At 44.1% G+C, this 23,397-nt stretch overlaps 2 protein-coding genes and 1 long non-coding RNA gene across 6 annotated transcripts in view; 1 reads left to right on the top strand and 2 right to left on the bottom strand.

Annotated features, from left to right (window-relative positions):
- Positions 1-10,970, bottom strand: part of ern1 (endoplasmic reticulum to nucleus signaling 1) — a 16,807-nt gene extending 5,837 nt beyond the window's left edge. For 2 of the 3 annotated variants that reach the window (XM_031872201.1, XM_031872202.1), the window contains exons 1-9: positions 10,715-10,970; positions 5,709-5,829; positions 3,555-3,588; positions 3,331-3,403; positions 2,984-3,056; positions 1,813-1,935; positions 1,216-1,317; positions 868-1,129; positions 331-409 (exon numbers count right to left, since the gene is read on the bottom strand). In XM_031872201.1, coding sequence (XP_031728061.1) covers positions 331-409; positions 868-1,129; positions 1,216-1,317; positions 1,813-1,935; positions 2,984-3,056; positions 3,331-3,403; positions 3,555-3,588; positions 5,709-5,829; positions 10,715-10,795 — 948 coding nt within the window. In that variant the 5' untranslated portion in view covers positions 10,796-10,970. The remainder of the gene's footprint in view (positions 1-330; positions 410-867; positions 1,130-1,215; positions 1,318-1,812; positions 1,936-2,983; positions 3,057-3,330; positions 3,404-3,554; positions 3,589-5,708; positions 5,830-10,714) is intronic. The other variant, XM_031872203.1, reaches the window with a different exon arrangement.
- Positions 10,971-11,135: 165 nt separating this feature from the next.
- Positions 11,136-12,661, top strand: LOC116397042 (uncharacterized). Its single transcript, XR_004213651.1, has 4 exons — positions 11,136-11,338; positions 11,424-11,535; positions 11,705-11,748; positions 11,918-12,661. It is a non-coding gene; the product is annotated as an uncharacterized LOC116397042 (long non-coding RNA).
- A 135-nt stretch (positions 12,662-12,796) lies between these two features.
- tex2 (testis expressed 2) overlaps positions 12,797-23,397 on the bottom strand; it is a 27,649-nt gene continuing 17,048 nt past the window's right edge. For both annotated transcript variants that reach the window (XM_031872162.1, XM_031872163.1), the window contains 10 exons: positions 22,947-23,147; positions 21,597-21,960; positions 20,632-20,912; positions 19,772-19,942; positions 19,531-19,630; positions 17,359-17,479; positions 16,745-16,861; positions 16,252-16,461; positions 15,347-15,467; positions 12,797-14,571 (listed from right to left, as the gene is read on the bottom strand). In XM_031872162.1, coding sequence (XP_031728022.1) covers positions 14,422-14,571; positions 15,347-15,467; positions 16,252-16,461; positions 16,745-16,861; positions 17,359-17,479; positions 19,531-19,630; positions 19,772-19,942; positions 20,632-20,912; positions 21,597-21,960; positions 22,947-23,147 — 1,836 coding nt within the window. In that variant the 3' untranslated portion in view covers positions 12,797-14,421. The remainder of the gene's footprint in view (positions 14,572-15,346; positions 15,468-16,251; positions 16,462-16,744; positions 16,862-17,358; positions 17,480-19,530; positions 19,631-19,771; positions 19,943-20,631; positions 20,913-21,596; positions 21,961-22,946; positions 23,148-23,397) is intronic.

Here is a 23,397-nt window from a genome sequence, read left to right as displayed (position 1 = left end):
CACACACACACACACACACACACACACACACACACACACACACACACGCGCACACACACGCGCACACACACGCGCACACACAAAAAACATTTGAAGGATTCAGATAAACTTCCCATCAAAGACCTCACATGATTACATAAGAAAAGCTGTGGAGCAAAGTGACTTAAGACAACTTGCATTCCTGGAAAACCAAAAGTTAAGACCGACTATGAAAACTATACAACTGCTTGGATATTTTAATGGTAACTTTACATATTCCATGTCTTGCTGATAAGGATTGTGTTTTGCCTAAATGAAGTGATATATACAGCACACGTAACGGTCACTCACCACAACAGTGACTCCATCGTGCACCAGGGAAGAAGAGGCATATAGACTGGTGGAGTATTTACCCACATACAAAGTGGCCCTGGAGAAGGAGAAGGCGCTCAGTCAAACCATATACAGTACTTATTTCATGATAAATAGAGAGAATCGGATCTTGGAGAAGACATCTGGAGTGTATTTACAGGTTCAAAGTGGAGAAGAGTTCTCCATCATCTCCCTAAACAGGCGAAACTTTCACAGCGTCTTAACCACTGAAAGCCCTGTTTGTCCTTTCCAGCTGAAGCAGGTGTGAACACAATATATCAAAATAAAACAGTACTGCAGTGTGAAACCACAGCTATAACCAGGCCCAGCAGCACATATGACATTTTTAGACATCCCAACATTAAGCAATTGCACATCTTACAAAAGAACGTCTTGATTTCTAGTCTTTCATTAAGTTAGGTCCCTATGACTGACGGACGCTTTAAAACAGAGGAAGACATCTATTCTTTAAAAAGTAGTAACAATCGCAGGAATGGTTACTTTCAGTCCGCTTACATGAACTTGTTCTTGGGCTTAGTCTCTTTGGGGAACGGGTATTTCCACTGAGTGATGCGGCCAACCTCTCCAGACATGAAAGTGAGGTAACGCAGGGTTTCCACAGCCACATTGGTGTGGGGAACTTTGCGGAGACCCTCGCGCTGCCAGATATACATGGCCACCACCGGAGAGCTGTAGTTCTGCACCCACTGGACGTCTCCCGATTCACTGTCCACGGTCACCACGAGGCCGTCACTGTTGGACACAAAATGAGCCACCTCTGTGGGGAAGCACAGAGCGGACAAGTGATTAGCCCCGTCTGCCAGAAACTAAACAAAAAGGAGCCAGCGTGTCCGAGAGTCTTACTGTATTTGGTTTCATCATCAGGAAGGGTGGAGGCGTAGTCGGAATAGGTGGCATTCCAGCGCAACTCTCTGCTCTTGGTGTCATACATGGTGATGGTGTACTCTAACAAGGAAGTGAACAACAAGAGCTTATTCACAATAGGGAAAAAACACATTGTGTTGCTTTCCTTGTGTGTCTCTCACTCTCTCTCACTCACTCACTCACACACCTGGGTGTAAATGCAAAGTAGTGTTGAATTTCCTTTGTATCAAAAAATTGATATTGTAGAGACACGGTGAAACAAAATCCTGCAGATGCGTTGTTTAGTGACTTGACACCAAGTTGAGGATGGATTTATAGGATCAAGTATTCAATTTGCAGGGCTCAGGTGCTCTAGGCTCTCGTCTACAATTACCATATCAGGGATAGAGAGGGGGGGAATAGCAGCAGAGATGGTAAATAAGGGTTTGCCGACAGTTTGAGATCAGAGCACGCAAAAAAAATAGGCCTGTTGATGAGCCAGTTTAAAAACAACAACTAAATGGGATGGGCTGCAAAGATAATCTGACTAAGACGAGGCTTGCCAATTTAGGGGAAAACAAATAGCTGAACTCTTACCTGTGCGTCCCAGATAGAGAAGAGATGAAGACGGACACAGCATCTCAGCAAAGGAGGAAGTCAGAGTCTGCTGCTTCTCTCCAGTCAACAGGTCCACCACATACCACAGGTCCTGCTTCTTACCTGCACACGAGCACGCACACGAGCACGCACACGAGCACACACACACACACACACACATTGATTACAGCATTCAGACTGCATTTCATATTTACTTAAATAGTATGTTCTGTAGTTGATTTACTAAAGACTGTCATTCTGTCTATAAATTGTAATTTTATTACTCCTACTTTTGTCTGCGCTTTAATGTGACACATATTGTCTGTCCACCCTGAAGAGGACTGATCTTTCTGAGGTTTCTCTCCATTTTGCTTTTAAAATGGCTTTTTGTCCAAATCAAGGGTCCGATTATAAAAGAATCAAAACACCTTGAGTCATATTTGTGATGTTTGCTTCTCTAAGGAAAACTGAATTGATCATGTGCAGGAAATTGCCAAATTGACCAAAAGGTGAACCCGTGCAAGTCAAGCCAAGCAGAATAACATGCAGCCATTTAACCTTCCCAGTGACGGGTGACACCATCATTAAAGGACCAACCCATCATGGCCTCTTTGTACCAGCACCTCACCCTTTTTTGTCAATGCAGTGAGTGATATTAATAACTTAATCATAGTTATAGAGGGATGCAAACATCCAATAGATGGAGGATGGTTTGCACTGATAGTTCCTACAAACTCTACCGAGCAAAAATCTCATTCATCTGTACATGTATGAAATTTAAAGAGTGAGAATTTGAGGCCGAGACCTTTGCATCTCTAATATTCTTTGTTGCAGCAGCAGCTTCAGTTGAATGCAAACAAAAGCTTCACTGATGAGGTCTGTAGAGAATCATCTGTGTGCCAAATGTCACCCGCTTCCCTTTGAACAATGACACACAGTCACTACGGCAGATTAGCACCTTCCCTCTGTTAGCCGTTGTAAATTCAAACGAGCACAAGCTGCGACCTCTGGTTGAGTGGAACCGAAAGGTGCTGGAAGGTATCCAGATTAAAAACCCGCTCATTTAGGGGAGTGGACACAGACTGCACACGGTTATGAATAACAAGACCACAGAACAATGTGTTGAATCAAAAGACACGATATCATTTATTTTTATTTTAATTAGCCTTACCCATGTAAAGGACACCATCAGAGCTGCGGCAGGGAGATGCTTGGACCAACTCGGGGATAGTGAACGGTAATTTCTGTTTGATCAAAATGCACATTAGTCAGCAATAACATGTGTGTCCTGTGACATGAGATGGGAGACACCATTCATACACCATTCATGCACCACCACAGTTGGAACTTCAGAATGAGGGCGCATTACTTTCAGCATGACTTGTACACGCACGCACGCACGCACGCACGCACGCGTGGTGAGAGGACATGTTTTTCTGTAGAATAGGGAACTGAACAGTGCGTTTCTCACAAGAGAAGGGAGCTTATAGTTTGTGATAATAAAGTGTTTCCTCTTACTGTGAGGCCTTCCTTGTTCTTTCCTCCCAGAGAGTACAGGCTGCCATCGTTGGGGTCCGGCAGAAAGGCTGGTCTGGAGGAAAGATTGAAGGAGATGCATCACATCTCCAGAGCAGTAAAGGGAGTGACCTGATAAAAAAAGCTCAACGTGTCGCCATAATAATTTGCATTCATCATCTTTTGTTACAGACGGGTGCAGTACACAAGCTGCTAAAGATACGTACTCGGCCACATGTGTGGGGACCTGAAGAACTGGATCTGTGAGGAGAGAGAAGGAGACACAAGTCAGGACTGACAGGAATATCAAGCAACAACAGAGGCGGTGGCTAGATACAAATTGCCCTAAGACGGATTGGCCTCGGGAAAACATGAAGAGGAAACTGGCATGTCTGCCAACAGCTTTCTGCATGAAGTCAAGCATGGAAAACCCCAAAAAAAAAAAGATTATTTAATGAGCTCATATCCTCTAAAAAGGTTCTAGAACATATTAACCCGTCTCTACCAAATATCTAACGGACTGATTAGAGTAGCAGGTTACTCAAGGAAACAGATTTTACTCTTAAGACCTTTTCACCACAAATGGCAAACTTTATTACTCCTTTCCACCTCGACTAAAGTTGAGTATTTTGCATTTTCCCCTGGTGTGTAAAGGCCTTTACTCTGGTACGGTTAAAAACTCACTGTATTTAAATACTGGAAATAAAAGGTAAAAATGATGCGTTCTCCTCCCTGAAACACCTCCCAGGGACGGGTGCTTAAAAAAGGACCACATCATGTTTAAGCCCATTTAGATTCATTTCATACATTTTACATTAGTGCCTAACATTCAAGTATCCAATAATGTGTCCAACCTTCTGGGCAGCTATTATCCGATATAGTATATTTATATAATAGATGATTACAAACTAATTAAATATATCTATTTAAAAACATGGTCAGCAATAATGTAGATGGTTAAAACGGTACAATAGTGCGAGGCCCTAAACTCCATTGTTACTAGACAAACACACACCTCCCTCCAGTGTGAACATACAGGGCGTAGACCAGATGGTGCTGATCTCTGCAGAGGTGCCTGAAGGGGTCAACAGTAGCAGGCGGGGGGGGGGCCAACCTGAAGGTGGTAGTTGACTCTTGTGCTCAAGTTTTTGCTTTGTGTGATTGCAGAACGTGGTGAGAAAGACACGGTTTTCATGGAAGTGAGCAAACCTTCGCCGGCTGATATACAAACGCATGTTTGCGAGGCCGAACGGGGGAGGGGGGGGGGGGGGGGGGGCAAAAAGGGGGGGGGGGGGGGGGGGGGGGGGGGGGGGGGGGGGCTGAGCAAACAGTGAGAGGACGTGCACGTGTGCTGAGGTGAACCGCCTGCTTCTCCCTCATTCTGTGAGTGCACCGCCGCCCTGACTGGAGCACAACAACAGGTGTGTGCTGAGCCCGGTACAGGACTGGTCCAATTTATATTCAATAGCTCTCCCAGGCACAGATGGTGCGGAGGAAGCAGCCACTGCCTCTGATTATTAATGACTTGGGACGTCACCAGGACATGTGGGTTCACACAACAGCAGTTTTAATATCGCATAAAATCTCGTGTCTGTGAAAGTCTTAAATTATCTCTTATTCTAAGAAAGATAAACTACTCAAAACAGCAAGTTTTCCAGTAACCCTTCAGTGCATCTAGTGTCAGTGTATAGTGGCTGCATTAACATGGTAACCATAGTGCATGCTGTGTGTGTGCAGGTGACTCTACAGCAGAGTGGCTTACCCTTACCCACTCCAACCTTGATTAGAGGCTATTTCTGCCCCTCTCTGTTAATTATTAGCCAGTTTCCATGCCAAACAGAACATCCAACAGCATTTAACCCAAGGAAACATTTCAAAAAATTCAACAATACAAATAAAAGAAGCCCGATTAGTGTTTCTTCACCAAATTAATTAAGTATTATTTTAGATCTACAGGCCTGTTTTACTCCCACAGAGTAGTAATGATTCAAGTTAAATTATTTTTTTACAATTAGGAGTAATGCATTCAAATATTTGGGTTAGAATTCTGCTGCCGATTCCCCTTTTTGTTCACATTAAGATCACAAAGAATACTTTTAAATTAAATCAATAGACCAAATAAGATAACAATAAAAAACCAAGTGGCACAGCCTTGATGTGGCATCACATGTGGCCCTCACTTATTTCAATTATTTAATAAAATATATTAAAAGTCACCATCGCTTCATTGTGGTTCAAAAAGCAGCAACGAGATCTCATTGTTCTCTCTGCGGCAACACAACAACAGCACTTTTGTTTTTGCTAATGTAGCCTGAATAATACTGCGTCTGGAGAGAGAGAGACACATACGAGGAAAAGTTACTCCCGTCCTCTCGTCTTACCTTCCTTCAGAGTCCATTTGATGGAGCCGGATTTCTTGCTGACAGCGTGCAGGTTTCCGTCCAGCGTGGACACAAAGAGCAGGCTTTCAGGGAGGGAAACTGTGCTGGCGCTGCAGAACCCCTACAGAAACCAAAACACAACAGAAAATCAAGGCCACGTCCTAAACAAAAACACATCTCTGTTCATTTATAATGCGAAGGAATCAAAGTGATAACGTATCAAACGCAGACATTATCAGGCGGCCGTGTGTGAACATGCGTACCCCCACTTTAAGCCCACGGCTGAGGTGGAAACGGGTGCCTCTGCATTGAGGTTGTGAATAATGACTTCAGCCACTAATCACTCATTACTTATCCACACACACACACACACACACACGCACACACACCATGTGAAATGTGGCAGACGTTACAGCCCGGGGCCTTGTTTTCACCATCGCCCCGGTACAGTCAGCGTTGTGCTGGAGGTGGTTGGGGTGTTGGGTTGCCCCGTGGCAGCTTGGTCTGCTCGACAAATCAATGAACTTCAAATCAATACCGTACAATGACGGCTGAAGAGCAAACCAGGAGGGCGCCGACTAGAGAGGTAACAGAGGGCACGCTGCCAAGGGTTCAAAGTAACAGCCGGAGCAACACGGAGCAAGGTAAACAAACTGGGCGTGAGCACGTTCTCAACTTCAGCATTACACTCGTGCTCCCACCCAGCATGCCTTATAAGGTTGACTGGGCTTCTTTTTAAAAAAAAAACAAAAAAAAAAAAAACAGATTTCACAATTAACTGAGTGAAGAGCGTGTTTCAACTTCTCCCTGCACAGATGAACAGTGGGCTGACGGGCCATACGGGAAGTCTTCTTACCAGAATCTTTTACTCCCACTCAGAAGTATGGGGCGACATGAACAGACGTGGGAACACTTGGATTGGTTCGCCACACGATGAAAAGTAGACACGGTGACCAAAAGGGGGCAATACGATGACAAAGAGAAAACAAAACAAAAAAGATGCAGAACATCCGGTGGAGACAATCGAACCAATAAACCAGCAGCGGAGCGATGCGGCCTCATGACTCGGCTTACGCCAGAATTAACCGTACTGTGGGTGATGTGTGCACCGCTCACCCACTATGGAATTCTAAAAATGCCGCTCTTGATAACCACGCCGTGGGCTGCTTTTGGCACCAACGTGAAGGAAGAGGTCCAGTGGGGGGGAGGGGGGGGGTGAGCCTGCCAAACTAGAGGAGCCTGTATGACCTCACCCTGACCAGTCTCTGTACACATGATCTTTCTCAACTGAACAAGGCAAACTGTATTAATTGATTTCTTACCGACTTGTTATAGGACAAAGTTCATCAGCACTTCTCAGTTCAGGTCAGACTTGGGAATGCCACTTAATCTGCCACCTTTAAAAAGCAGGAGTCTTGGAAAAGCTGAGCAGACAAACCTCATTCTTCTACTGAACCACAGGAGCATTGATCAACATCGCCGACTAATCCCCTTGAACAGCTCCCTGGGGGCAGTGCAAAGAGCAGATTATCAATTAGATCATGTTATGTGGGGGGGTTGAAGTGCTTTGAAAATCAGACAGAAGCAAACCACACCAACAGGTTGTTTCTTTTGTTCGCAGCTTCTATTTCCTTGCCCAGTGCACAACAATGGCTTTCTCCCTGTGCATGCTTCAGCTTCTTCTTCAGTCATAACGGCCCAAAACAGAAACCATGGCCAACACAACCCAATAAACTGAAAGTGCTGCACTCTCTACGAATGGAAACTGGGTTCTCATCCACATTTGCCTCCCGGTCGCCGGCTGTAGTCTCACATCCTTTAACAAGCATTTGTGTCAATATTGTGCACCTGTGACTGTTCCCACTGGGCTGCTGCAAACTCTCAAGCATCACACACACACACACACACACACACACACACACACACACACACACGCGCACACACACACACACACACACACACACACACACACACACACACACACACACACACACGCACACACAACTGTACTGGGAGAATCATAACCAACTTGTTTTTGGGCCCCCCCAGTGATCTCCATCAGGGTTCTCGGTTTCGCAAGCAAATAACATCTTAACATCTGTTCGCCTCCTCGTTTTGGATGGACACCGATATTCAGCAACTGTTGAATATTCTTCAGATTTAGACTTCGTGGACATCAGGTTTACAGCGCGAGTTATAAAGCTTAAAAAAAATGAGTCTTTCTCTCTTATTTCCTCACAGAAATGTTAAAGTTGTTGCGCAAGCGAGTTACATAATACTACAGAACCGGGAAGAAACCAACATCTTGGCAGGTTGTGATGTCTTCACTTTCTCCTCTTCAATGAAGAGGCATGACTTAACGACTACACATATCACTGGTAGCAGACTGGATGTCACTCTGATTCACAGACCAAACTGGCAGCTTTCCCACAAGCCATTTAGTAGTACAACCTGCACGATGACCCCTTTATAGGATACTCTCATCTCTTCAAGATGGTGAAGTGTTACATCACCAACCAATAGTTTGAGAAGAAAGAGAATTGCTCGGGTAAAGACAAAGAGTCAGACAGACAGAGGTCTCTTTTTATAGGAGAAAGACTGGACGCATGTAGGAGACACACAGAGGGAGGGGACGACTCAAGTATGTACAGCATCCAGTGTCCTCCTATCACAGCTGCCCTACATCCTGAAAGAAAAGAAGCTTCTCGAGTGTCACTTTTCGCATGCATCAACATCGTATGACAGCGTAACATTTTCAGACAGTGACTCTGGGCGGCTGCTTACAGCACGGCCCACTCTTTAAAGGTTTGTGACTGCCACAAACAAGCGACAGGCGACAAAATAATGGTGGTGCTCCACAAGCAACAATTGTGTGGCTGAACAAAGATATTCTTTTGTCCTCTGACTCAGGCTTTTATGTGCTCATTTAAAAGATGCATGCAGGAGAAAAGAGGCTGAAACACCAGAGAATGTCATGAGTCAGTTTTCAAATTATAAGGAAATCAATTGGTTATTAATATCCGACATTCAAATGAGTTCATCGAGTGATCATATGGGCCCTAAAATGCTTCACTACAGGTTGTCTTTGAGAGACAAAAACTCAGATTTGTAGGTAAGACTATTACTAAAAAAGACATCTTCTAGTCTGAGCTCTCCATTAATTAGGACTAAACTACACGTCACTGTTTTTCTGCTGAAAAGTGGAACACTCCCACCACAAGTGTGTCTGCAGCAATGAGCAGTCTGTTTGCAGCTTGCTCGGGTGCAGACGAAAACCAACACAGGAACCAAGAAATCCTTATCTCTCACCTTTAACTCGTCATGGGAGGTGTTGTGCAAAAAGAACACGCAAGTGATCAGAAATAGGAGTCAATTAAGAAACGTCCATAAAAGTATGGTAACTAGGAGCTTCAGGTTTCCCTTCGGGGCTGTATGAAGATGACACAGGCGAGGAGATTAAGCCGCGGGGAGATGACATTTAAGAATATAGTGGAGATGACTTTTTAAAGCAACCTTCTTTGTCAACACAGTGTATCAGCTGCAGTGGGGACGGATGTCACGTGTTCAGGCACACTCAATCTACAGACGTGATAAGATAGTAGAAGATCACAACCTATTCTATGAGCATAATGTGAGAAGAAGCACTAAAAAATAAACTAGACTTGAGTAATAACTGCAGAAACATTGAGCTAGATTTTAGTCACAAACACCCCTCCTTTCATTTGTATCTCTCGCCATCTCACACACACACACACACACACACACACACACACACACACACACACACGTCTATAGATAGCCATCATCCTTTGTTACCCTTACTACATAACCAGACTCCCTTACCAGGCTAAGAAGAACCCGAGACATGATATGGGATTATACGGCTTCTTTAATCTGCTTCTTAGTCAAAGTGGTTTACTAGCTTGGTAGCTAGGGTCTCTGCCTGGAGACCTTTAAGGGATCCGGTTCAGTTTAGTTAGCTGGCTCTCATTTGTGCCTGCTACTAATACTACGGATCCCGTTCTCTGTTTACAAATTCCTTCGGTAAGAACTAAACTCACTGCATCGGTCCCGCTAGCTTCAGATGGCTGCAGAGATCCAATGAACTGATGGGGAAGGCTTCCTTCAAACTGTACCTCAGCACATAAGACATGTGTTTTTCTTGCATTAAGCTTCTATTTTTACTTTTTGATCTAAATGCGTCTTCTGTTTGGAGTGGCTATGTCAAGTATTTACGTCTACAGACATCTATTGGCGAGGTCCAATGTCAAAGACCCCAATCAGCTCATCTGTATGACCCAAAATACTGACTGATGCGTTGTAAGGTCGCTGCTGATGTGCAAGCAAAGGACTTGTGTTCAATCTTGTGAAAAGATAAGAAGAGTAAACATGCAAGTAGTAGAAACAATAGCAAGCCTTAACCACATTGACACAATGACAGTGGTGTACGTTTCAACAGAAGTCTTTTTGTTAAATTGAATAGTTTGCTAATGTGATTCTGAGATACTTGAGGAGAGTTGGTGGCATGCAAATAATTAAGGTTGGGGAGAGTTTAGCTTTAAAGCAATACAAACACACGTGTAGACACAGCAAAGTCTCATTGTACACTAATAGAGAGATCTCTGGAAGTTTCTCTGACAGCAGATGGAGATCTGATGTTCATGCTCTGAAAGGTTTCCTTGATTTGTGACACTGGAATAATCAATTAGAGATGGTCTGACGCTCATGATGTAATGGTGGTTAAGTCAATTTTAGGCTTCCACAAATACATTATTTTTTAAATAGTGCTTTTAGCCAGCAAGCTAGCGTTGAAGTTAGCTTCCTTGCATCTTATCAAGACACCACGCGGTACAGAGACATGATTAAAAAGGTTCACAGAATGACATATTTAAGTCAGAATAAGTAAAAACAATCCGCCTGAAGTTGAGTGAAAAGTGTAGTTTAACGAGCAACTCCGAGCTAATGTCATCTAACTTGAGCTAGCTTATCCAGTTAGCCTCTCCTACCTTTTGTGGGAGACCGGCGCAGCAAAGCAACGAAAACAAAAAGCTCCACAACAGGGCCCGACTGCTCACGGTCCAGTCCATGTTGTCTGGTCTCACACCGGGACAGACAGCTGGTCCTCACGGCCGTTGACTACATAGAAAAACTGTTTTTTTTGGGGGGGGGGGGGGGGGGCTCACAACCAGACACGTTACGAAATTATGTTTAAATCAGCGCTGTAACGGTAGAGCCAGCAAAGCGGCGGAACACAACGCTGGATCCGCTTCTTCCTGAAGTGAGAAGCGTGGGGGCTGGACTTTGGGATAGATATCCACGCGAGTGGAGGAGGGGAGACGAGGAGTCGGCGTGAGCCAATCATAACAGACCTACAGACCCGGATGTGATATAAAGTAGATCCGGGGGGCATTTTCTGCAGAGAACCACTCCTATGAGAGCATGCTGTCGCCAGTCCGACCGGACACATTTGCATCTAACATGGATAGGAAAAGCTTATCGACGTTTATATTTTTGAGTTGTTATAATGATACTTGACGGAAGTCTGCAGGAAAAAAAAAAAGACTCCCAATTTGATCGCATCATGGTGCATTTTTGGAGCGGTGACTAGGCCTCATCTGCGTGGAAATATGGTAAAATTTTATTTTCTACAATGTTAAAATGGCAAATATAACTAAATATGTATATATTAGTTACAGTGTGCTGTGCCGTCATCAGGACCGGTGGTGAACTTGGATCCATGCGGTGGTTTTGAGGTGATTGGACATCCACACGTGGCCGGAGGAGGGTGGCGTGCTTTCGGATGGAGGCCCTCCATGACTCTATGACGGTGAGTGTTTCTGTGATTTAGTTTGTTTGTTTTCATGAATGATGATTTAAGTGCGTTAGACTTATGTGAAGATGAAGTCAATATACTCTATCTGACATGACCCACAAACACCAGTCGTGTGTGTGTATTTTTCAAAAATCATGTTCACCGAGATATTTTATATTTACAGGAAAATGGGGTTTGGTGTGGATGAATCCCTGCAGTAGCAACATGGTAAGTACCTTGAGTCATCAGAAAGTGGATTGTAACTGTTATGAATGATGATTCTCATGCGTTAGACTTCTGATTTAATGACGACAATATAAATCTGACATAACCCACAAAGTTTTTAATGGATGGTGTTTCAATAACCGAGCTCACTAAAAGTTGTTTTCTTCTGCAGCTATCTGACCCTCAATAAGTGGACAAGCTTCTGTAAACTACAAGGTGACACCAGAACTCAAAAATGAACATGCGTTTTTTTTTTTTGTTTTTTTTTTTTAAACTGAGACTTAAAAATATGTTTAACTGTTGGAGCACAAGTTCCCGTTTTGAATAAAACATTTATCAAAAAGCAGTCTTGTCATTTGTTTCATTTCATATTTTGTAAATTGATTTTAGGCACTACCTTCAACCCGAGTGGCCTTTTCCTTGGCCATTCACACAGGTGAGGAGCAGTGCTAGAGCATGTCATGTCCTGTTATAACTGGGGTTTCTTGGCAATTTTCCCAGGTCTCTCTTTTAACGCAGGACAGACTCTTCAGAGAGAACTTTTAAGTGCAAAAAAATGCATAGATATATGAAATAAGAAAGTTGAAGGATTTGGTTGTTTTTTTTTGTTTTTTTTTAAATAAATGTGCAGCTGACAAGTTGTTAGTCCCTGTTGACTTTCATTATGACTATATGATGTATAGCGTGATGGGATAAGGGGGTTTTAATAACTGCATGCATGTGAAAGTGACAAATCTAGCTATTTATTGGCCAATATTTAACAAGGGCTGCAACAATAAGTACATTTATATTTAGCTCGCAACTATTTTGATAAATTCAGAATTTTTGTCTAAGCTTTTCTAATGTGATAAATTGCTGCTTCTGTTAAGTTAAACCATGTAGATTTTTACACCAATAAAATGATTTGATTAAAAAATAAATCGCCAGAATGATTGATGGAAATGCTCCTTGCAGGTCTAAACATAAATCCATTATATAACGTAAAGCACTCTGATAAACATGGATGCCTTCTGAGAATATCCTTGTCACAAGCACAAAGCCACACAAACACTGTCCAAGCAAAAGGTTTTATTGATCCACAACGATCAGAACATTCTGTGACATCACTGAACACAACAGCAACGTTTGATATTTTCATCACTGCAAATGAACAACACTGAAACCTGTGAAAACAAAGGGCACGTCTTGACAGACACAGTAATGGCACAAACACTTTCTATCCTCGACTGATGCAACAGATGTGGTGGCACTACGGAGGAATGTTTATTTTAAAAGGCACTTTCTGCCTCATACACTTTGCCAACACACACGCATGAATGTAAAATAATAGTCGCCTGTAAAGCAGCCGGGCGTCTTGGCAGATTACAAAGTTGCTGTTCTAGTTTAATGTTATTCCTCTTCAATGTGTACAGTACAGAAAGAAAACCGATGAATAATTCAACAACAAAGAGCATTCATTAGCTGGATGTATTCTGGCAGCATTAAATAATATGGCTAATATCCAGTATGTTTATTCAAATAAAACAGGAAGGGTGGGTGTGTTTCTCCACCCTTTACACACACAAAAATAGTTTTGTGTGTAACTGTATTCTCAAAAGGGTTTCAGTCTCCTGCTGCCAAAACTTTCGGCTGCCCATCACTGGAGTGGCCGCAACAGGAACACAAGATAATCATCCGATTGCTTATTTGTCACCATTCACCTCATACAGCAGCCGACAGACAGGACTGAAAGATTGCTTTGGCAATAAAAACAGAAAATTATTACTTTTGCTCAGCTCTAAATATAACATGAAGAGAAGTCTTGAAGCATGTTGAGTAGAAGCACGTCGTCAGTGAATGAATGATTCCTTGCACAGCGAGGGAGCTGCATTCCTATTTTTACATTCATCAGACCTAGGTAATGTTCAGCTGCTGTGTTCGCAGATATGTTGTAATTCGCCCCTCTAACGTCAGATTTAGCTCTAATCTCGACTACACGGTTAAAAGCACACAGGCTGTACGTTACGACGGTGTCCATAGCGGATTCAAACTGACCAAGTGTCTTCGATGGACACAGTGCCATTGATCTGTTTGCATAAAGGTGCCGGGCGACTGGCACAGGCAGCGGTGTGGATGGGTGACCAATGAGTTAATATCCCTGTGAAATGTGTGTCAATAGATGCAGGGGCTTTCAGCAAAACCATCGCCAAAATTTTAGGAATTATTCCCTCAAAAGATTAGAAACGGTCACCGAAAAACGTACACTCTGCAAATGTTTGGTGCGGCTGTACATCACAGGTATTATGGTTCTTCTGGTTGAATCTGATGGCTGTTTGTCGATCCACCACCACACACACACATTCGTTAAACGGTCTCGACATGCCCCATGTATTGTATTTCATCAGAGGATGAATCATAACATTGATGTCACACAAATAAAGCTGTGCCATTGGATGACAATCTATAAGTCACAATTTTCTTCCGTTTTCCTGCTTTTGGTTGCCACAGATGATTACGAGCTTGCCAACACATCCGGTCTTGTGAATGCACTTCACCGGTGGTGCAACAGTGGGACTGGAACATGGGTAAAAAGATTGGAGAGTTGGTCCGGCACGTTGCTGCACCCGAGGGTCTCTGAGAGGGGTGGGGACTTGTCACATTACAATGGCGATAAGATGTCCACTTTGACAGCAGTCTTCACATGTCAGAGACCTCAGACTCTTCGGGCTCTGGGTCCTTCAAGGCATCATTTGTCACAGTAACCAAGTTGGCATTTGAACGCGTGTCCATGGCAGAGTGCATTATGGGTAGCCATACATCATCCATGTTTGGCATCACAAATATTTTCTGTGGGAGGACAAGCACAGTAACAAAGCAAAGTCATCTTAATTCAAACAATAAAACCACAGTATTCCTCTTCAAAAAGCTATCGGTCTAGTGAAGCGAACGGCGCAGAAACTACAAATTAATATACTTTAGTCACTAAAAATATAAACCAAAGAAAGACATTGGCATGAGAGTATATCTGCTTACAAGAATTGGAGAAAAACAGACCTGAAATACATCGTCCCACATGTATCCAACCCTGCACTCTTATGTCTGGGAACCCATGAGGCCCGAGTTTCGGCATTTGTTGAAAGCTAGATGTATACACTCACTCACAAATGACAACAGTGAGCGCTGCAGCACTGTATTTTACTGGAGGAATGGTTTAGGGGGATGGTACATAATAATAACCCCCAGAGGAGTCTGGCAGGGATAAATGTGTGGTAGACCTGACAGGGATAGCTTGCAGGTGTACCTCATGGCAGTTATCTAGAGGCAGGCGTATCATTACTTTGGAAATATGAGGGTTAGCAAAGCCACTGCTTTGAAGTGCATGTAGGTGACCAGCCATAAATTAATCCCAAAGTCCTCTTTTATTACCTAAATTCTCTCCCTAAACAGCTTAGCACATCGTCCTTGAGTGAACCTTCAGCCTCTCAGTCAGGCAGCGGAGGTTTTTAAACCACACAGAAGTTAATAAACGCCATGAAATATGACATCACTTACTTAAATAAATCAACGATGTAAAGAAATGATATTCGTGACTAAGCATTTGCATCTTTTTCTCAGTGTTTACCTGGAATTCCTGGTCCAGTTTCTTCTCAATCCAGTCCGTCACATGAACTAAAGTGACCTCCCTCTCGCCGAGTTTGGGTCGTGCTTTCAGCTCTAAGTGAGGCGGACTCCGGAAACCATACCTGACAGCCAAGAGGAAACATTCATGTCAACAAATTACATCATCTCACTCAAGCTGAATAGCAGTCCGCATTCTCAGACAGGCGACACGAAGGCAGGCATCTTTGGATTATTCTACTAAATTCAACACATTGAGGAAATGTGTGACATAAATTAAGATCAGGATGATGATGTAGATCAGTGGTTTCCCAACCTTTTTGGCTTGTGACCCCTTAAAATGAGGCCGAGTCTATTTCTGACCCCTCATCATAGATCATGGCCTCAGTGTGTAAATGAGTTTGGAGCAGTTTAGCCAAAGAGTGATTTTTCACATCTAGGATTAGTTCATTTGAAGGATTTTTAGAAGCCGAAGGAGGTGAAAGTATCAGAAATAGGGAAAAAAATGCAGATATAATTTTGTGTAACAGAAATATATGTTTTCTTTCTTATTCTTTTACTCATGTGGGGACCCCTCAGACTGACTGAGTAAACCACGGCTGATGAAGAGGATCATTATGATTTTCTACTAAGATAGTAATTATAATTAAGCTTATAAAGCACACAGTGTGTACTTAACGGTGTGACATTGCACATCTTTAATACAAATACACACCTGTGTGCCCTCATTGTAAATATTAAGTATACTTAGTTTAATAGTGATTAAACATTTTATATTCTTTCTTTGCATGCATGTCTGTATTTGCCCAGCAGAGGGCGTTGAGTTACATTCTCAAACCACGATTGGCTGTAAACTAACTGACTACATCCTACAGTCTTCAATGCACTCCTCCCTGGAAGTGAACATACCACATCCTGTCTGTGGGGGGAGGTGGGATGTTGACAGCCAGCGTCCCTCGCAACTCTTGCACCTCCACGGTGAGCAGCAGGGGCGTGTTGGACACCTCCTCCATCTTCTTCTTGATGAACTCCGTCTCGGTGGCTTTCTGGAAGTACTTCGACTTGGCTATCTTGTCCACAAAGCGCATGATCTTGCTGGGCCTGTGGCCTCCCACGTAGCTACGTGAGCAGAGGATGGGAAACGGAGGAGGAGGGGAGGCAAGGAGTGAGTCAGGTTCATTATTTATTCATAACAGCATCTCTTGCTACTCAGCGCCCACGACGGAGGGGAGTGACCGGGTGCTAAGTTAAATCAGCAGCAAGCTTTCCAACGTGTGGGACTGAGTGGGTGGGTGGACTGAAAGGGCAGAACAGTCTGCTTCAACACATCAGTGCAAAGCTGTTTCGGCTCATTTTCAACTCGGATACGTAATGATCGTGTTGAAAAGAGACATTCGCTCACCCCTCGGCTCCAGGAAGAATGGCTTTGTCACTGAGGAGTTCTGGGGGGTCCTCCTCATCCGACGAGCCGGCACTAGACGACTCCTCATCGCTGTCTGCCAGACAGTATGTACGTGGCCTGGGCCTGTCACACACACACACACACACACACACACACACACACACACAGGCTGTAATGGCTTTGCACAGAACTATTAACAGTTAAAAGCCAATTCCCATTAAATGCATCCCGAGTGAATTAAATCACAGGAAATTAATCTCAAATGATTCACTCAAGAAAGGAAACTATAATCCAGAGCTATGGGCATATACTCCCAAACTCACCAGCCATTGGACAAATCCACAGTGGTATGCGTCCAGAGAGAGGATTGGTATATCAAGAGAAGGGAGGAAAAGAGGAAATCATGAAAAAGCAGATCTGACTCCTAATAAATGCAAATCTACTCAATTAACTTCCAGCTCAGAACTGTCAAAAACCTAATCCTTCAATCATCCTATTTTGGCCTATAGTCACTGAGAATGTATTATAAGACAATGACAAAAACAACCACAAACAACCACTCTGTAAGATATGTTAGAATCAGCTTCATTACTAAATGTGACTGAGAGCCTCACCCCTCTTTCCCGTGCTCCCCGAGCCCCTCGCCCTCCTTCCCCAGACGGGCCAGGTTCATCTTGGTCTCCAGCGTCATGAGGAAGGAGCCCGTGTAGGAGACCTCCAGATCAAACCACAGACCTGGAAGAGACAGTGAGGGAAACCACACAGACATATTATGTTTCAATATTAAAATCACTTTTACATCCCCAACAACACCACAGCGGCATCAAAAGTGACCAACTCTAAATGCTATTTCTGTGAAGAAACAAGAACCTCCTGCCTGGTGTCTAATTGCTGTGAGATCCCCTGCAGAGCTGCCAGGAGGAAGTCCTGTCCTCTAGCAGATACTGGAAAGATCAGCCCCGGGGCAGCGGTGCCTCCTTATTGGCTTACTGTATCAGGCTACTTCCTGTTTACACATTACACTTCTCAGGAGGCGACGGGAGAACCATTTAGATTCATATCCCCCTGCTGTTTACTCAATGAGTCTGAACGTCAAGTACTGATAAGTGTTGTTTATTATTCCTCTGCCTCGCTCCTTCCTCCTCTTCATTTCCCCCATAAATGCTCATTGATCTGCACGAGTGTGGCAGCAGAGTCTCAGAGAGAAGCTAAATGACAACATTAAGTCAGAGCATGTTGGATACTGTCTTCGTTGTCTCTGTCTAGAACGAGACACACAGGAGGGAGACAGTGTCTGGAGTGCCTAATTCATTTCACACTGTACCTGAACCGCAGACCAAACCATGTGTGTGCTTCGACATCAAACGTGGAAATAGATCACTGTAACAGCAATAATATATATGAGACAAGATATGGCATTGAATCTAAGTTATTGCAATTCATAGCTGATCTATTGGATGGACTGCCATACAATTACGTACAGACATCTATGATCCCAAGAGGATGCAACCTACTGACTTTGGTAAACACCCATATTTTCCTGCAGCACCACCGTAGTTGACATTTTCTTTCCATTTACTTCTTTACGACTGCTGGATCAGAAACACATTTGGCACCTCAACTTTTAACTATTTCCGTTTTTAGTTTTTTTATACAATGAGCATCACAGTTTCACAGAGCCATATCACCAAACCCTATATAAATAAAACGAGATATTTAATTACATCAGTAAGGCCAAGCTCTACACAAGCTTGTGTGCATTTAGTTGGTCTTGGAGCAGAGTGAGTGAGTCAGGAATCACTCACGCACTCTCCTTCTTATCATCATCACAAGAGAAAATAAATACCAACAGGATATGAAATTAGGAATGTTACCATCGAAGCAAATGCATCCTGTTCCGTTTCATGCGGGTTTACAGCGCAGCACTTCTAGAGATGGACTAATTATGTGCGGGGATCAACTGATTATGCTTTGTGAGTATACTTCTGTGGGTGTATATGTTCAGACAGAACACATTAATGGGCATTGCAGACTCAGCCGTGGAAATGTGGCTGACAAGAGAATGACTCATGACTGGCTGGTTCAACTGAACAGTAAAACATATCTTTACACGGAAGATCAAACAGTCATTGGACAAACCCTGATCATTTCAAACCTATGCATTACATACCCCCTCCTGTGTTCTGCTCTCTGCTAAAGCACCACTAATGATTGAAACACAACACCAACAACATCATCCCTTCTTTTCCCCATCTTAAGCTCCTCTTTTCTCATTTTCTCCCCAATCCTGCCACCTCGGTAGGAATTAATATGCCTCACATCTCTGTATTGTCTCTGGATTTCCAACCAATCCCTTTGCTAGGGTTCAAGGCAGTTGGTCAGGGTCAGTCAGTGTCTCAGTAATGGATGGGGGGGACCCAAGACGTGAAGTTTAATTACTGGGGCTTAATAGAGCGAGGCACGCAGAGGGGCTCGGCTCCAGAGGAGAGCTAGGGAGAGCAGGTCGGAGGAAAGGAGGAACGTCTTAATCCAGAGAGAAGTGGAGCAAAGCTAAGGGAAGATGGAGGAACGGTTGGAGAGGGAGGTGAAGCAGATAGATAGATTGGGGGGGGGGGGTGAGAGCATGTCTCACAATTCTGTCGCAAAGGCAAGAGGGAGAACTGATAAACGGCCTGGGTTATGATAAAGGATGGAGGATAGTAGAGGAAGAGGAAGAAGATTGATGGCAGGCAAGTAAGAAAATCTGAGACCACTGCTGCATGGAAAACACAAAATTCTCTTCCTACCTTGGTGGTCCACAGAGGGTTTGGAGGCATGGAGGATCTTAGGGATGGAAAAGCCCATGTCGAGCTCTGTCAAAGTCAGCTCGTTCATAACATATGGCAGCTGAAACACAAAAGACAGTTCAAAAAAACATTTTGACTTCACAGCTAAGACACAAAACAGACATTAAAACACAACCATAAGAGACACAAAAACATTTCTGACAGTAGATGTATGTTTGTGCACGCTAGCACCAGTACCCACCCTGATCTTACTGAGCTTCATCTGGATCTTTTTGGAGACTACATTGGCCCAGTATTTCTCTCCCAGGAAGTCCCAGAACATCCTTCCCACAAAAGCGTTGACCCAGGCCTCAGGCTCCACAGGCTCCACAGGCTCCACAGGCTCCACAGGCTCCTCGGAAGTCCTGCGTACCTGAAGGATCCACATACAGGTATGTACTGTAGCTTTAACCTTCTTAACATAAAGTTAAGCTAAAAGGTTCAGGTCAAGTAAAATAACAGTCTATATAAGGAGTGCGTTGATATCTGGATTTGTTTTCCGGATGAGAAAAAGAATGCATGTTAATGCAGTGTAAATGCAATCCAATCCAACGTCAAAGAAAAAAAATTCACCAGAGAGTTGCCTGGTCTAAATCCGTCTCTTCCTGCTACCTTAACCAAGCCTGCCAAAAGTAATAGTAGTAGCTAATATACAGTATGATGAAATGAATGAGGCGCGTCCATGGCATTGCTTTCTTTGACCTGAGACGTGCCAGGCCGTGTCACAATCCAGATAATGTATCCAGCTACAGATCAAGTGTTGAAACAAGGGGCTTACTTTTGCGCGCAACCACCATCAACTGTCAACTGTCAAATCAGCAGGAGATAAACAACACGAGGCCCACTCGAAAAACATTGCTCCATAGCACTACTAGTGGTCAAAAACTCAACAGGGTACCTTTAGGGGAAATACAGATAATTGCTATTATTCTACTAACAAATCTACAATTACTAATATCTACAAATTATCTATGACCAAGTGACATGACCAGGAGTCTCAAAAGACTAGTCCACCTGGTTGTTGCCTATTTCTTTCCAGCCTTGCGTCTGTCTGTCTCCTACCTTTTTTGTAGCTTTGGGGCTGCTCTCGGGGCTTTGGGGACCAGGGCTGTCGGTGGCAGTCGGGCTTCTCTGTGTTGCCTGGGGGTTGATATATTTGGCCATGTAGACATTATAGTCCAACAGCATCTTCTGCTTCATCCCTCCAGCGGAGCCACAGGAGGTCTCTCTGTGGCGAGACTGAGACAGCTCCTCCAGGCTTCCCCGGCTACTGCTCCTGCTGTCAGCCTCCAGGCCTCCGCCAGATTGGGTGCTGCTATTGCGGCTGTAGGAGGACAAGAAGGCTAAAAGTGGAGGGGGGGGGGGTGCAGGATGTGATGAGTAAGAAGAGGTTAATACGATACAATTATGCATCACCAACATTTTCAGGGATACAAATCAATGCATCACATTCCACATACATAACGCATGCTCAAGTCCTTGGATAGTGTGCGTCTATTTTCAATACAGCATGATGTACTACTCTGAATCAGCATGCTTTACACCAGATGACACCGCATCTTCTCTCTGACTCATATTAGCACTGAAATAGTCATTTTCAACATAATTGCTATGTATATCCACAAAACAGGCTTGATATTTAAATCATCTTTCCAGTAATCCTGTTCACCCTGCACTGCCTTTTATCACTAGACCCTGTTTCCCTTTGAATTGGGCCTTATCCTTACAGGCTTATATCCCCACAGTGGAGACCAATGGTGTAATATGCTGCTTCTCTGTGCATGTAATCCTGCTGACCCATTCACACTCATCTGTTCGCTAGTTGAGGGGATTGTCAGTCCCTAAGCCGGGGGCTTATGCACAGATCTGATGGCTGTGCAGTTACATACTCAAGAGAATGGCTGTTCTGTACTGTTGGAAGTGTCGGTGCAAATACAGTGTGTGGAAAGGGTGCTAGAGACAGATAAACTCACATACTGTGCATGGCTGTGTGTGTGATACTGCACATAGCTCAGTGTCAAACTCACCACTCTTGCAGATGCCAGGCAGACTTCCACCTCTCCCCTCTGACTTCGTTCGGGACGCCAGGAGAAATCTCCGGAACCACTCTTCCTTTTCCCGCCCCGTCCTCCCAAACAAGTAGATTGTCAGATCCCCCCCTCCAGAGGTTGGCCCTTTGGGTTCCTCTGCCGATCCCGATACCTCAACCTTCTCGCATTTGTCCGTTCGTTCCAGCTTCTCACACAGGCCCGTTAATTTCTCCTCGCCAGCTTCGGGCTTCTCTCCCTGGGCCTTAGACATGAAGTCCTCCTGCTTGGCCAGCTCAATGCAAATGGGGTACTTTTTGTTCCAAACTCTCTTCCTAGCCAGGCTTTGGGGCACCAGGTTGATCTATGGGGGCCATATAGATTGAGATCACACAATCAGACGCATGAATGTTTGGACTGCGGAGGAGTAACGCTCTGGTAGCGCTAGCGACTTGTCAATCACAAGGTAGCCCCACCCATGCATACCCCGCTTTATCGTCTATTCTACTCTAAAAGGGACCATCATTTACTAAATGAACATCATGCTGTATTGAAGACTTGAAACTAGCGATGGAGAACATAAACTCATGTTTACAATGTTTACTGAGGTAATAAATCAAGTGAGAAGTAGCGTAAGTAGCATTCAGGAGTCGGCCCCTTATTAGAAAGAATGCAAGTTTAAGGCACTTCAGCATTGGCTTCACTTTTCAGAGCCGGAGGCAGCCTGGGTGTAGCCATGTGTTTTTATAGTATGGGGGAGGTATCGTGGCTCAGAATGGTTTAATCAATAAGACCTTGACTCTAAGTGGACAAATGCATGTTTGAGGACACTATTAAAAGAAATGCAGCTTCTATAAATGCAGGTAACATTCAAGAGACTAAACATCCACAATAATGATGCAGGAATGAGACTTTGGGGAGCCATTCAGTTCCGAGAGAAGCGTAGCTGCATGGTGAGGACAGCCATAACGACTCCTTTGCTCCACGATATGAGAAACGTCTTTTTACTGCCCTGCCTTCAGAAATACAAAAACCATCGAGTCAGCACACTGCTACACGAGACGCAAAGTTGTGTGTACAGGGTCAGTGACCTGTGATATTCACTCTATGTTTACACACAACTGTGTGACACTGAAAATGAGTAGCTTTGTCACTGAACTTGACCTATTAGCAAACATGCACTCAGGCAAAGGCAAATGTGAGGGGACGTGTGCTTGCTGTCACTATCTGTTAGGCACATCATCGAATATATTTCTCCCCTCACACACACACACGCACACACACACACACACACATTTCAGCTTCTCTCTTGCATTTGTCATTAGCCACATACACCCACAACCAGCGCACCTTGCTGTCCGTGAGGTCATAGATCTTCTGGCTGATGTAGGTGACGTCAGGTTTTGGCTCGTTGTGCGTGGCACGGCGGGAGATGTTCCGGTTGGGCTTGGACAGACGCAGGACGGAGCCCTCTAGACGGACGTAAACGGAGTGGGTCAGGGTGGCGTGGTACATCTCCGGGTCGTAACTGTGGATCTCATTCATCCAGCCCTGAGAGATCGAAGGTGGTGGGGGAGAGGGGAGGAGTGTTAATTGACAGCGACTCACGGCAAATACACACACATCAGACTCCCAGCCAAACACAGAAGATTCTGCGGTACACGTCCTCTCACTAGTTGAGCTTCCATGTGGTTTCTGGAGAATTGATATTGTATAATGTTTACCCATGCACTCAAGTTTTATGTTTGAACTTTGCTCTGCCAAATGTTTATTGTGCATATGTTGTCTGAGGGATGACAGA

Source organism: Anarrhichthys ocellatus, unplaced genomic scaffold (genome assembly GCF_004355925.1).
Source record: "Anarrhichthys ocellatus isolate YVR2014 unplaced genomic scaffold, GSC_Weel_1.0 scaffold62, whole genome shotgun sequence".
In the NCBI taxonomy this organism is placed as follows: domain Eukaryota; kingdom Metazoa; phylum Chordata; class Actinopteri; order Perciformes; family Anarhichadidae; genus Anarrhichthys; species Anarrhichthys ocellatus.
Note: the sequence above shows the minus strand (reverse complement) of the source record. Positions and strands in the feature narration are given on the sequence as shown.